Genomic DNA, 15,212 nt, shown 5'->3' with positions numbered 1-15,212 from the left:
ACTATTACTAATTGTAACTCTAAATTGCTAAAAAATCTGAGGTATATATGGCGGTATGTTTCCCTAAAACAACCTTATTTGTATAACTAGCAGTGTTTTAAAATGAGTAAATTGAAGAGGTCAAATCCCTCAAGTAGCTCAAAGGCAGCTTCATTACTTGAAAATTGCGGACATAATACTTCTAGTGAAGTATCTACAGCACTATGGAATGTATTTGAAGAATTTTCCAATACTTATAACTCAGGAATATCAACTAATTGTGAAACAATGGAGTTAAATGGACTAGATCCTACCTTAATTCCTATTTTTAGGAATATGACAAAGAAAGATACTGAAACTAGAATTAAGGGGTTGAAAACTTTATTTGAAAAAATGAATTTATATAAAAGTGCAAGTAAAGATCTAGTACTATCTCCAATTAATTGGAATTCTTGTATATCACATTTTGCTTATGTATATATTAGGCTTGGAGTATATGATTCAAATATTCAGATAAGGAAGCTGGCTAATGAATGTTTGTATCTTTTACATAATATTGTTGGTGGTGAGGCAATAACTAAGTATGCAACACAATTATTCCCTGCTTTATGGATATCTTGTAGTGATACAAGATTAGAAGTATCGAAAGCTGCTGAATTTTGTCTTGAATCATTAATTACTAAAAATAGGGATACTAGAATATATTATTTAATAAACTATTGTAAAATAAATTTATTCAGTATATATGGAAAGATTTTAGGATGCAATATTAGTAGTCTTAAAGATGAATTAAATGTTGATACCTCATCATTAATTGAAGAAGAAGAACTTTATGATCGTCTTATTTCTACTTCAATGGGATCTATTAGGAATACTTTAAGAAATCTTATTAAAACAAATATTGAACTTGCAATCAGTATGGCATCTTACTTTGTATTTGCAAATTTTCCCGATATAATTTCAAAATTAATAGAAGATTCTGATTTATTATTCATAAATAAGTATATAAAGAGTGGGATATTATGGAAATTTATTTCAAGATCTTATAGATCATCTGTTAGAGTTAGTTCAATACAGACATTACAACTTTCTCTAAGAATACTGAGGGATAATTTCCCTAATATGGACTTGAGTAAGTATGTTTATCCATTAAAAAATACATTTATTAATACAATGAAATGTCTTGATGATTATAAAGATATATCTGTTCAATCAGTCTCATTCGAATTTACTGTTGTATATTTTCAAGTATTTCCTTCTATTTGGAATCAGTCTACAATTGAAGAGCCACTAATTACTTTCTACAAGGTCTTATTTACTTGTCTTAAAAAACCAAATTTACTATGTTGTGATTTATTATATAGTAACTTACCTTTTATTTTGAAATATATCCCAATTGAGATTTTACTAGAACAAGCTAATAGTAAGCTGTCCTCAGATAAGCAGATTTATATTCATCTTGACAATTCGACTTTTTCTACGAATAATATAATTCCAGGTAATACTTTGTCATTATGTAGTTTAATTACATCCAATACATATTTAAATATTCCAATATTATGTTCATTACCATTACTAATTTTATCATCTATTTTACAGGACTCTAATACTACCGAACAGTGTAGAAGAAATATGGTACTAGAAAACTGGTTTTTTACTATAGGTATTCCAAACAAAACATTGTTTTTAAGCTCGGTTAAATCATATTATGAAATTTTAATTCTTTTAGTATCGGAAATAACCAATTACAGAGGAGATACAAACTATGATAGTTTAATTGAAAGTTTATATAAATACTACTCAAATATAATGTGGTCCCCTTTAACTCTTTCTCTTACATCATTAATAGATAATATCAAAGGTGATTTAGATCAAAAGACTTATCACAGATATCAACTTCAATTTTCCAGTACTTTAGAAGCATCAAAACCGTTGCATAAAATAGCAATTGAGGAATGTTATAAGTACAAATTATTGGATGCACTAGAAAGTCTTTCATACTGTTTGCAACAATATTGGAAAGGGATATTTGATAGTTTTGAAAGTTCATTAACTGAGAAATTTTGTAATAAAGATATGAATCTAAATAAATTTGAGATTACTCACTTATTTCCATATTTTGTAGCTAATTACTTAGAAGTATGTCCCCAATTCATTAGTTATATTTTTGACTGGTGGAATTTATTATTTGGCAAAGTATTTAATATTTTAAGAAATAGACATGAAGCATTAAACTTAGACAGATGCTTGAAATTTATTAAAGAGTTTGCCTTAAAACTTTTAATTCCCTCTCTATTAAATAGTAAATGCTCATCTTCATTTTCTATATTTATTCAGCAATTTAAAGAATTAATAAATTTATTTAGTGAAGGTGACTTAGATATTGTAATTGTCTCGAATATTTTGCAATCAATAATCTCACCATTTTTGATGATAGATAATGAGAGTTTCCCAAGAAAAATATTTTTCAGAAATTTGATTGAATCTATACAAGTATTACCACAGGTTTATACTTTCTTACTCTGGTCAGTAATTTATGGTTTTCTAACTGAATATTTAGATGTAACTGAAATACATAGTTATTGGAATTCAACTTCAGTATCATTTCCAATTAATAGTGACTCTATAGGTGATATTGTTGATTGGATGAATAATACTAGGAGTGTTATTTATAAGATCAATTCTTGTAATAAAGTAGAGAAAGGTTCAGACAAGGACTCCAAACGAACTATTGAAATAATTTACATAAATATTTTAAAGTTATTAGAGTGTTTATGCCAGACACACTTTATTAAAAATAGAGTATTTCACATTACACTTGAAAAGCTTGGGTTAAATGAATTTTTGGAAGTTTCAAATTGTCTCGCACTGGAGTTACCACATCCCACCTATACTGTTAGTCTGGGAGAGCTACCCAGCTATATAAAGAGTGTATCTGAAGTTTACAAAACAGTATGCAAATTAATAGCTATATATATTGAACTGAGTAATGATTACATTGAAGATATTTTGGATTATATTGTAACTTTGTTTATGTATTATATTCCAGAGATTTTATACAAATATGATGGAACTAAAAATGATTTATATGAACTTCTGGATAAAGTATTACTAATTATTTTTAAAGGATACCCTGAAATTCATATGAAACTTATTTTAGACTTGCGAGGATTTTTTTTATATATTACTTGTGGCATATTAACTACAGAATATTCAAATTCATACTACAAATTGGAACAAGAATCCTTAATATTAGATAATCCTAGAGATAAATTAACTTTGAGATGGAATGAACCAATAAATAAATATTTATATTCTGAATATAGCAACATTAATTCTATGATATATAGAATTGCTGTAATTATGCATAGGGAAATTAATTTGCAGTTACCTAGTAAAACAAATTTTATTTTTGTTTTGAAGGAAATTGTAAAACAGTTTGGTCTTGAAAAATTTTATAATAGTACTGAAATAAGGTATAATATATTAGGTACTGAATCAATTTTCTTAAATAAGTTTATCCGTATTTACTTAGATCTCTGTAAATGGACTGGAGATAATATAGAAAATTCACTAAGTGAACATTTAGAACTGGATTGTAACTTTTTCCATAGATTTTGTTGGCAGATTTTGGTTCAGATAATATCTTCTCAGTGGTGTCTTAAACAGTTTAATATATTAAAAAAACTATATAAATACTCAAATGAGTCAAGTAAAAGTTCTAATTATTCCCTAATACCTTTTTCTGAAGGTTCAGGAAACAATTTATTTAATCTTTTTGATCCAAATGTGGAAATTTACCAAGAAGATTTTTTAAATTGCAATTTTACATCTTCCTTGTACAAATATATATCCAATAATGATGTAAAGTATTTGTATAATCTAAAGTTCTGTCTACAATCAGTCCTTTCTGCACATTCTCTGAATAATTGTCAAAATTGCAGTTATCAGAAATATGGAATAATAAACTTACTTTTAAACATTATATTTTATAATAATTCAACTCAAATAAAGGGGAATATGTTAGATGGAATTTTATCTTTAATTACTGAATTATTAAATGATAATATACCTAACATAGCAATACTACTTGAATGCACTTTAAATATATGTGAATCTAATACAGATTTATCATGTAATTTTCATGATATTATTCATATTTTAGATAAATTGCAAGTTAATAGTTGGCAGACTATTAGACAGATAATTGCAAACTCAGAAGTGATGGAGTATGAGGATATGAATGAACTACATAGATTTAATGATTTGATTTTATGCAAAAACTCCTTATTCAGCAGAAAATTAATAGATAATGAATTAATTGGAGTTGACTCACTATATACTTCAATTGAGTGTTTGGAGTACTTCTTGAGTATACTTGATACCAGTTTTACTTTAGAATCATTGCATGATACTGAATACTTAAATCTAAATATGATTACTACCTTGTGTCAATCTATTGCTTCTATTTTACTCAATATCTCGAATTTTATTGATAGAGAGACAACGAATATATTTGATATATGGAATATCAATGGAGAGAAGGAAAAATTAGTGAATAGTATGTATAGCATGATTCTCCCAGGTGAAAAATATGATCTACTCCGGAACTTCATAAACCTAGAAGTTATTTTTCATCGTATCATTGGTAATTTCCTAGAATTTGTTACAAATTCTTTGGAGTTAGAAATTGATAATATACAAAATTACTTTAAAAGATGCGAGTTTATAACTTATATAATTCGATTATTACAAAAGACTTTATGCAACGTATTATATCTATCAAAAAGTATTAAAGTATTATGGACGTTTAATATTTCAATGGGAAAAACTGATCAATCAGCTGTTCTTTGTGATATAACAATACCAATTGAAACAAATATAATTTTAATGATGGATAGAATCCTTGGAGTATCAGTGGCTAATCTTTTTCGGAATTTTTCAAAGAGTTTACCAATAATAGATTTAATACCACTTTACATTGTGGAATTTGTTCCAATTACTGAAAATCTAGAAATATCTGCAAAATCTTGGCTTTATTCACTAAATTCACTGGAAATATGTACTAGAAAAGATTGTGCAATGGAAATATCTAAATTATTTACAACTTTTATCTTGTCACTTCATATCCCTGTTATACAATTACTTAAAGATTATCCATGGTTTAACTCACAATATGAATATGATGATACTTCACAGGCTATACAAAGTCTATCAAATATGGAGCAAAACATTTCGAAATTCTCTATTATCAGCGATATCCCACATAGTCAAAAGGTAAACTCTAAAGATGAATTACTAATGATCTTAGAGGATCAACAATATTTGCATATAGACAATACAACTAAGTCTCAGAACTTTGATAATAATAATAATTTTTTAGAATCTAAACAAATTCAAGAGGGATTCCGTGTTATAGTTTCTCATTGGAGAAGACTTGTTGGGCCAACTTTAGCACAGCAAATACTTGAAACATATTTAACATTGGTATCAATAGCATTATTTAATAGTCAAGATGAAGATCTTGTAACTACTAATAAAGTTGGTAGTAATTTTGATAGTATAAGGTGGGAATCAATAAAAGTAGATATGTTACAACGACTTGGTTGTTGGTTGTTTATCATCCCTGGATTAATTCCAGATTCTTTTGTGTATAAAACAGAAGAAAGTAATGAAAATAATAAATCTAAGAGAAGTCTTATTTCCTGTATTGAAGTGCTACTAAACATTAGCCCAACAAAGGTAGGTGATGCAGTACTCGCTTCAGAAATAGATATTACTGACAATTCTTATAAAGAACATTTTTTACCTTCACCTATTAACTTAGAGGATATACAAATTTCAAATATATTAGTTGCTCCATTCTGTACAAACTTCACAGAAGATGAGTTCTTGGGAATACTGGGATCAACTTGTCCAAACTACAGATTCCTGTTATTGTCGAAAAATCATAGTATATTACATCGAATTATCCGTATGTCTTTGATTGAAGTACTTATAGAACTTTCATATATGACTATTATGCTCATAGAGCACCGGAATAATATGGGAGATGAAGAGTTAAACTTGCTTAATAAAAATAAAAAATCAGAATTTACAAGAACTTATAGTAAAAACACAAATTGGATTGAAATTTTCAAACATGCTTCACTTTCTGAAAGAAAGTTATTATTAGAGAACCAGCTTGATGATCTTGTCAAACCTCTAGACTTAGATTCTGTAAAATATAAGGACTCAATTGAATATATCTGGAATCCAGCAAACTCAACATTAGCTTGGTTATTAGCAGCCAGAATATTGTTTTCATTATTAATTCGTTTTCCTAGTGTTATTAGGAATTTGTGGCAATATAGTAACAGTGAAAAGGCACAAAAATGTCTGCAAAATATGACCAGGTATTACTTCTCCCCATCATTGATCAAAAGAGAAATAGAAATGATGCCTGAAATTGTTACAAATGTAACCAATGATTGTAGTGAAGAAACGAGTATAAAGTATATGTATAATGAATCTTCCAGAATACTTAAGATAAACTATGAAAATAAGGAGGTCGAAGTATCTCTTATTATTTCCTTCTCTCAGCTACACCCGCTTATAATTCCCAAGGCTAGCATACCTTCTATTCCAGGTATTTCTAAGAAACAAATTTCTCATTGGTTGGTACCTGTTATAAGGACTATAAAACATGGTACATTAGGTTCAGCAATTTCAATATGGGCACAAAATGTACACCTTCACTTTAGAGGTATCGATGAATGCCCAATTTGTTATTCAATATTGCATACACAATATAAGACATTGCCCAGGAAAAGTTGTCAAACATGTAAACATATCTTCCACAGTGAATGCATCTACAAGTGGTTTAGATTATCTCACAAAACAACATGCCCATTGTGTGTAAATATAATGCAATAGTATTATTACATTAAATGTAGAAATTTCCTTCTATAACTGTTATATTGCTAATACAACATAATGCGTCATTGTAAATTTCTAAGAGTCAGTAGTTCCTAGAGAATTTATGGGCGCTATAAATATTTGGGAAAGACATGTCTCATACCGCTCAAATTATACGCTGGAGGGGACCACTGAGATTTGCCACTAGTACTATACCAGCACATATCAAAGACTAGACGTATATGCTGGTAAGAATAAAAGACACTTAGTGGAACTTATTAGTCTCATTGTTTTGTTTCAGCATTTTAGTTGCAAAAATCAATATTGTTGGCGATCCATTATTTGGGGTTCCCTAAATAGCACGGATAACAAGATATATATTGAAACTACAAAAACAAACTTTGCCTCGAAAACTATTATGTAGAGGTTGAATGAAATTTCAACGAAAATATTCAATTGTGTGTTACTTATTAATATTATTTGTGGTTCTTCAGCCTTAATCTTAAATTTAAATTCACTAGGCAGTCTTTTATACTAACTATACTAACTCCTTGGTGAATAATTAAGATCCTCATTTCTTTCTTAGTTATAAACTATTTAGATTTTAAGGCTGGATCGGAAAGACGATCTATACCTTAATATTGACTTTTAAAGAGATATATTAATAATATTAACTGAAGGTTAGTATACCAAGAGCATTACTTGATTGGATTTATTTGACTATAGAAGTTAGTGATTTAAAACTTTTGTCATTAAGATCTGTTGCCCTAAATAATAAGTTTTATACTGGTACTTTGAATTGAGCTGAGATCCCAACTTTAAAGTAAACATGTGGCACGTTGGAACTGCATCAGTTACATCAATTGCAGGAAATAATACTAATAATGATAAGAAGACTAGAGGGAAAGTAAGGAATGGAAGTAATGTTCAAGTAGGTACCAATACCCAAAGAAGAGGAAGTACAAGATTTTCTAATACACCCAATGCTACTAGTAGCGTAAATAATACTAACTCTAGTATAAATACAGCAAATTACAAACATACAAAGAAAATTCCCATTGATAAATCTAAGTTCCATCCAAGTATATCAAATCTAGCAGGAGCTATAATAGGTGTCTCAGGTGCAAATCAGAAATGGATGGAAAGGGAAAGTGGTGCACAAGTTCAAATATTGGGTACAACACCAAATGATCCAGATGGACTACATATCATGGTTAGATATAATGAACCAAGGGAAGTTGAAGTTGTCGAGGCAATTATTGATGAAATAGGTCGTGCAACATTTGAAGGTGGTGGTGGTTTTATATCCCATATGCTTCCTGCTAGGAAGTTAGCAACAAATCATGGATATATGTCATTACCTACACAGGATTTACAAAACACATTGAAACATGACTCAATAATGAATGTAATACACACACCTTATGACCCAGTGTATTCAATGGGAATGACAAATGTTATAGGTCCTCCAGGAGGATGGCCACAATCTCCTCCTTCAAATCCAGTGGAATTTGAATGGATTATGCACCTTGTAATACATACAGTTTTGCAACAAGTAGGGATATCTGCTTCAAGTGGGATCCCAATGATACATCTCCCAATGTTATATGAAAGATATAGTAATTTTAATTTTGAGCATGATGCAATAACCTTCTTCCATAAAGCAATAAGTGATAATGGTTTATTAGGTTTAATTCAGTCAATTCCTCATGTATTTATAGAGGGCCCACATACACGTATTGATACCTCAACAATCCCACAATTACCAGTGTCACTGAAAATTAATCTAGCAAGTGGATTAACACCATTATTACTTCCAGCTCAATTATTTACTACTTCTTTTCATGAATTCAAATTAGCAGATGAGTCATATTGGTCTAGTGGTATTCTACCTCCACATCCGGGCCCTATAAATATTTTTCAACATCAGGTAAACCATCCTGTTGGAATGGCATATACAACTTTAGATCCAAATCAAACATATTATCAGAAACCTATTTTGAGTAGTGATTATCCAATAACTAAAAGAGCTAAGTTGGATAATGGATCGTCTCTTACACTATCAATGGCTACATCTTTACAAACTATTCAGGCATCTAATGAAGTTAAATATGGACAAATAGATATCCCATTAACAAACTTAACTATTGCAGTGCAAGGTATTCACTTCTTATTGCGTCGTTGGATATGGAAGAGGCAACAATCCCATCTACCAGCCAAAAGCCCACTGGACTTCTTACCATTAGAATCATTAGAAGCAGAATTTATTCAATTTTTTGATATTCCCTTGGATATAGAATTATTAGGTTGGACTAATCTTCTACATTTTGTTGAGGCATTTCCAGATATATGGACAGTGGAGAATGTAGGACCCGATGAATTTACTTTAATTCCACTTCCTCATCCAGATTTTATTTCAGCAACAAAGAAATGTAATACAACTCCATCAAATAAAAAGGATTCCTTAACAAGTCAATCGACATCTAAGGGATCTACCACAATGTCAACCCAATCTAATTCAACAGATTCATGTAGGGTTGCAGAAGAATTAAATGATATAATTGCACAACTGCAAAATTACTTAGATAATATTAAGGATACAAGTGATCCAGCAAATTCACCTGAAATCTTGGCAATACATGATCTACTTAGTGGTCTTAGAAGTGGTACATATCAATTTGATGATTCTACTAGTTCTGCACTTGTGGAATTACTTTCTATGACTAGCGCCTTAGCTGCACCTACTCAAAGAGACAAACCGAATACAATGAATAACATTAGAGCTGGATCTCTTATCACTCCAATTATGAATGAGGTAAATATTTCTAGCTCTGTCAATCCTATATCTTATAATATGCAAACTTCAAAGAAGATGTTCACGACTCCAATGACAAATAATCCTGTTCCTCACTCAATTATGCCTGTACTGCATACCCCAGGTCCACCACTACCAACATATAGTGATATAGACCTTCCAATGCACATTTATAATCAAAAGATACCACATTCAGTACAATCACGATTTGGAGGTAATATTCCTTTAAATAGTGGTAATTTAGCTGCAACAATGACTTATGGTATGCAAATAGGTAATATTCCGATTAATATACCAGCTTCTACATTAAGAGTAACACCTCATTCCACTAAAGGTGGAAGAGGGAGGGGGGTATGGGATAGAGATAAAGCTAAGCATTAACTGCAGAAATTCATTAAATAATACAAAATCATTATATAGCTATAAGTTGGTATTCATTATTTCCAACAGTATATTAAGTATACTGCAATGAATTAGTAAGATCTTACTGTACTTTTTACTACAATCAGCATCTACTTTAAAAGTTTTTAATCATGCTCTGAAAACTACTGGTAGAGAAGTTTTCATGAGGCAAAATATGGGCCTGTTAAATAATTTAATTTGATTGATACAAATAACTACTTTAGGAAATTGAGCATAAATTTAAGAGATAAGTGCCAACAAGGAAGTAGTAGTCCTTTATTCAACTAGCCCTGCTATGTGGAGATTTGTTAGAAATGCCTAACTTTAAGCCATTATATGGGTGATTTATATAACTTTTAAATAAAAAATGTATATATTTTCTAATAGCTGAGGCAAGTGTGCATTGTCTATTCAGTCTATATCTAACTAGTAGACTTAAGTATTAGAGGTCTAGCAGTTTTTTTAGTAGCTTTAAAATTCGTAGTTTTTACAAATGTATATTAGGCTAGATCATAGGTATTCCGATAACTTTGGTCTCTAGTTTATTTTTGATAAGAGAATTACATGATTATAATAGGTTATTTATACAGGTTACTTATCACTATTAAGATCTTTATAGTAAAATATTTAGGTGATTTTAAGGAATGTAATTATTTATATTTGAAGTTATATCTTCAAATATATAACTTATAAATAACTTTTATTAATGAAGAATTATTATAAATATATATATGATTGTTCTCTAATTTAGAAGAGTAAATATAAATGTATCATTTAATAATTAAATATTATCTAAATTTTTCTAGTAAGAAGTTAGTTTAACCAAAATTTATTTATATTACTTAAATTCTTTATAGAAATCTAAATACTAATTGAATATTCTATTTTTTTTTTTTTTTTTGATATACATAATTGAAATATCTATAATATAACTTTACTAAAAATAAATATAAAATAATAATAGACTCATAATAAACTTAAAAATACTTAGTTTAAAATGATCTTAATAATTATTATCTACAATTTTTTTTTTTAACTAGTGAATTTATTATATATTTTAAATATATATAAATTCCTAATTAGATTTTACAAAAGTGACTTTGATATTTATACTATATAATTTCCAGTTTGATACATATATATTATCAGAGATAATATCAAAGTGGAATTATTTATTCAGAGTCAAAATATCTTTAAGTGTATTCTCAAGTAAAAACTTTTTTTTATTTAATTTATACACTTAATTTAATTAATTTTAATAGATTTTTGAGTATCTTTTATATAATTAATAATACAAAAATATTATTAAATCTTAAAATGCTGCACATTTTCATTACTATAATCTAGAAAACACGTGTAAGCAAAGTAGAATAAATAAAGATATAATTAATAAAAATTTAGAGTAATCTCTTGATTAATAAATTATATAAAAGAAAACTATGACCTAAATTATTACAATCATTAATTTCGAATAATATTAAAAATAATTTGATTTCACTCAAGTGCATGTGTGCACACACTTTGAATTTTGGAATTATTACAATAATAGCTACTTATTTTTACTTTTAGCTTCATAAAATCTTAAATTACGAGTTTTAATAGTGTTAGTAATGATATAAAATAGTGAATAACTGCCTAAATAAGTCTTAGGCAAAGAGGAAAAGAAATAATTAAAACCGAAGTCCACTAAATTATACTCTATAAAATCAAAAGATGAGAAAATCTAGAATTAAACAAAATATTGAGAGGACATGGAATGACTATGAATCACAGACATCTATTGAAGATGTCTCTGAATGGGCTGAACATATTGAACAAGTTATTGATGACCTACAACGAAATTATAAAATTATTCAAGCTGAAATGGATTATCTAATGGAAAGATCAAGTGTCATTAGTAGACCAAGATATATATCTCCTAAAAGAGTTACAGTTGTAAAAAAATTATCTAATTCAAATTTAGAAAACAGACGTAATTTTGAACAAGAAAATTCATATGATCCTAAAATATTAAATAATTATAAAGAATATAATAATGAAGTTAATTATAGTAAAATTGAAGAAAAACTTGTAGAAAAATTACAAAGATCTTGTGATCAACATCATTTGGAATTCCAAAGAAGTATAACTGAAGTAAAAGTACAACAAGCAATTACTGAATCAACTGTAAAAGATATCGCAGATCAAGTAGATATTTTAGCAAAAGAGTTGAAAGCTTTTAAGGATATGCAAAATGATAAAATTTCTGTTCTTCTAGATAAAATTAACTCTCAAACTGAATATAAATTCTCACCAGAGTTAGAGTCATCTGAAATAGAATATAATTGTGAAAATAAAGTATCAAAGAGTTGTTCTTGTACTACATGTTCTGATTGTGATAAATTAAGTAAATTAGATTCTAAAAATAATAAGAATTGTTTATTATATGGATCTTCATCTAGGGAATCAATAGAAGATGATAAAGTGATTAATAAAAGAAAAGAAATAGTAACTATATTACATGAAGTTTTACTTGATCTTTCTTTATTTAAAGAAAATCATATAAGCTCTTTATCAGATATTTCCTTATTAAGAACATTACTTAAAGAATGTATAATGAGTATTACAACACAAAAAACTCAAATAACTGTAGATAATATTATATCTGATATAGAGAACTTAAAAATTAAACAACAAGCAGATAATGAAACTATTACAAAAAAATCTGATATTTTAGAATCATTAATAAATAATATTAATAAATCAATAGATAAACAAAATAATATGGAATCAAATCATATTATAAATATTTCAAAATTAGAAAATTCAATAGAAAATATAAAAAAGGATATATTTAGAGTACAAGATTCAATTAATAAGATAGAACATGAAACAAATGAAAATATAAATAAAATTGAGGAATCTTTAAAATTACAAATTAATGAATTAGAAGAAAAAAATTTAACAAATCTATCTATAAAAATAGATTCAGTAGAAGAAGGTCTAGTAAATCGTACTGAAATTTTAAAATCAGCAATAAAAGAATTAAAAGATCAATTAGATTTTCAAATTCAACGTTTTGAAGAAAAATTTTTAAAAGTTGATTGCTGTGAAGAAAATCATAAAGAATTTAATCAGATAAAGGTTATTGTAGAACAAGTTAAAAATATCAAAGAGTCAGTAGATTTTATTAGTGAAGATGTTCTTTTACAAGAATCCAAGCTGAAAAAGCAAGTGCAAAAGTATTATAAAAATCTTCAAGAAATCCAACAAAAATATGAAGATTTTGAACGTAATTCCCAACATAATCATTCAGAGTTGGCATTATCATTGAAGAATTTTAGATCACAAGTTATAAATATTCTGACTTCTATATATGATATTATTAATGAAGATTTCCCTCAGCAACCCTTACAAAATAATATATGGGTACCATCTGATAATAATACAAATATCAATATAATTAAGGATAATCAAACTCAATCATCAAACTCTGATGAACATTTACATTTTACATCAAATATACCACCAAATGCATATTATTACTCTCTAGTACCATCTATAATTCCTCATTAGATATTTTAAGTAACCTATAAATTATTCTTATTTTATATCTTATTCAATTCTCTTCAATATATTAGCACTAATTATCATTTTAATATTTTACTCAATAATTTATTACCATTATAAATTCATATATATATATATTATCAATTTAAAAATTGAATAAAATCTCATCTCTGTAGAAAATTCTTAAGTAAATCTTGATAATATGTCCATCAAATACTATTAAGAGTAATATTTATCTCTCAAACTTATAATCTACTTTATTTATTTTTTAAATATTATTTATGATTGTAAAAATTTAATATTTCTATTTAATAATTTATATATATATATATTTTTTTTTTCCCTTAAATATCTTTATACAATATTAGTTGGTATTGTGAGTAATTTGCCAAGTCTTAAAGATTTAATATATGCATATAAAAAATCTGCAAATAATAATATTTGTGTTCCAAGAGCTAGCATTACTGTCCATCCTGCTATATTCTTTCCAACTTCAGGTGCTAATTCTCTAAATGAGAATAACCAAAATATAAATGATAAACATTTTGAAACTGCTAAGGATGCAATATAATGGCTAGTTAATGTTTCAACTTCACCACCAATTTTTGTCATTAAGACTAATTGTGGTAACATTGCAATTGTTTCTATATATAATGCAAATGTCCAAGCAAAATCAGCTGGAAAGTAACTATTTAAATCTGGATGGATTATTGTAGCTAAAATTAATCCAAATATTATAGGTATCCAAATCATAAATTGATCTTGATCATATTTATATTGATATTTATATTTTGTATATCCCCAAAATATTAATAATAATGATAATCCCAATGATATTATATCTGCAGCTTGATATACCCAATCACCAGATCTATCAACAGGTAAATATCCATTGAAAAATAATGTTGAAGATAATCTAGAAATTAATGCAATAGTATATAATATTTGGGATTTTAATGAAATACCTGAAAGAGTACATTGAGTATTTACTTTAAGTGTTAATAATAAGAATGCAAAACATTGAAATGTTGAGGAAAGTGTTAATATAGCTGAAAAACTTCCATCAGAAAAATATTTGTAACCCACTAATAGTATTAATCCAAATGCTATCCAATATAAATATTCTAGATAATTAGCTCTTCGTAATAAATTATTCTCAGTATCTGTTTTTCCTATCCAATAATTATTAATATTATTTTTTTTACATGAAAGTATATAAGTTAAGTCCTTTTGATTATTGGGTTGATTCATAAACTTTGGTGTATATTCCATTGTAACCATTGTATGCATTTTTTTTTTTTTTATTATTTTATTATAAAACTGGAACTTTCCAACAGTTATTAATTAATAATTTTATAGAACAAAATCAATTTTACAAACAAATAAAATGGGTATTGTTTACAATTATGAGTAAACAACAAATTTTGGCTCCGCATGGTCACACAATAACGTGACTATTAAAAAAATGAGCCCTCAACCCGTGCATGTGTCTAGAACAAGTATGGGGACAAAATATCATTATAGGACATAATTTAAATAATTTTTAACTTTTTTTTTTTTTTTTTTAACA

At 27.4% G+C, this 15,212-nt stretch overlaps 4 protein-coding genes across 4 annotated transcripts; 3 read left to right on the top strand and 1 right to left on the bottom strand.

Moving 5' to 3' along the window:
• Positions 1–102: 102 nt before the first annotated feature.
• On the top strand, positions 103–6,894 carry cand_026880 (zinc C3HC4 type domain-containing protein; the record flags this gene model as incomplete). The annotated part of the gene is made up of 1 exon (XM_067212916.1): positions 103–6,894. The coding sequence occupies one exon, from the start codon at positions 103–105 to the stop codon at positions 6,892–6,894; it is 6,792 nt and encodes a 2,263-aa protein (XP_067067463.1).
• Positions 6,895–7,705: 811 nt separating this feature from the next.
• cand_026890 (KH domain-containing protein) lies at positions 7,706–10,072 on the top strand (the record flags this gene model as incomplete). The annotated part of the gene is made up of 1 exon (XM_067212917.1): positions 7,706–10,072. The coding sequence occupies one exon, from the start codon at positions 7,706–7,708 to the stop codon at positions 10,070–10,072; it is 2,367 nt and encodes a 788-aa protein (XP_067067464.1).
• A 1,734-nt stretch (positions 10,073–11,806) lies between these two features.
• Positions 11,807–13,648, top strand: cand_026900 (uncharacterized protein; the record flags this gene model as incomplete). The annotated part of the gene is made up of 1 exon (XM_067212918.1): positions 11,807–13,648. The coding sequence occupies one exon, from the start codon at positions 11,807–11,809 to the stop codon at positions 13,646–13,648; it is 1,842 nt and encodes a 613-aa protein (XP_067067465.1).
• Positions 13,649–13,996: 348 nt separating this feature from the next.
• On the bottom strand, positions 13,997–14,932 carry cand_026910 (uncharacterized protein; the record flags this gene model as incomplete). The annotated part of the gene is made up of 1 exon (XM_067212919.1): positions 13,997–14,932. The coding sequence occupies one exon, from the start codon at positions 14,930–14,932 to the stop codon at positions 13,997–13,999; it is 936 nt and encodes a 311-aa protein (XP_067067466.1).
• Positions 14,933–15,212: the final 280 nt, after the last annotated feature.

The sequence above is a fragment of the Cryptosporidium andersoni genome (genome assembly GCF_001865355.1).
Source record: "Cryptosporidium andersoni isolate 30847 chromosome Unknown contig_15, whole genome shotgun sequence".
Classification (NCBI taxonomy): Eukaryota; Apicomplexa; class Conoidasida; order Eucoccidiorida; family Cryptosporidiidae; genus Cryptosporidium; species Cryptosporidium andersoni.
This window is presented reverse-complemented; position numbering and strand designations above follow the sequence as displayed.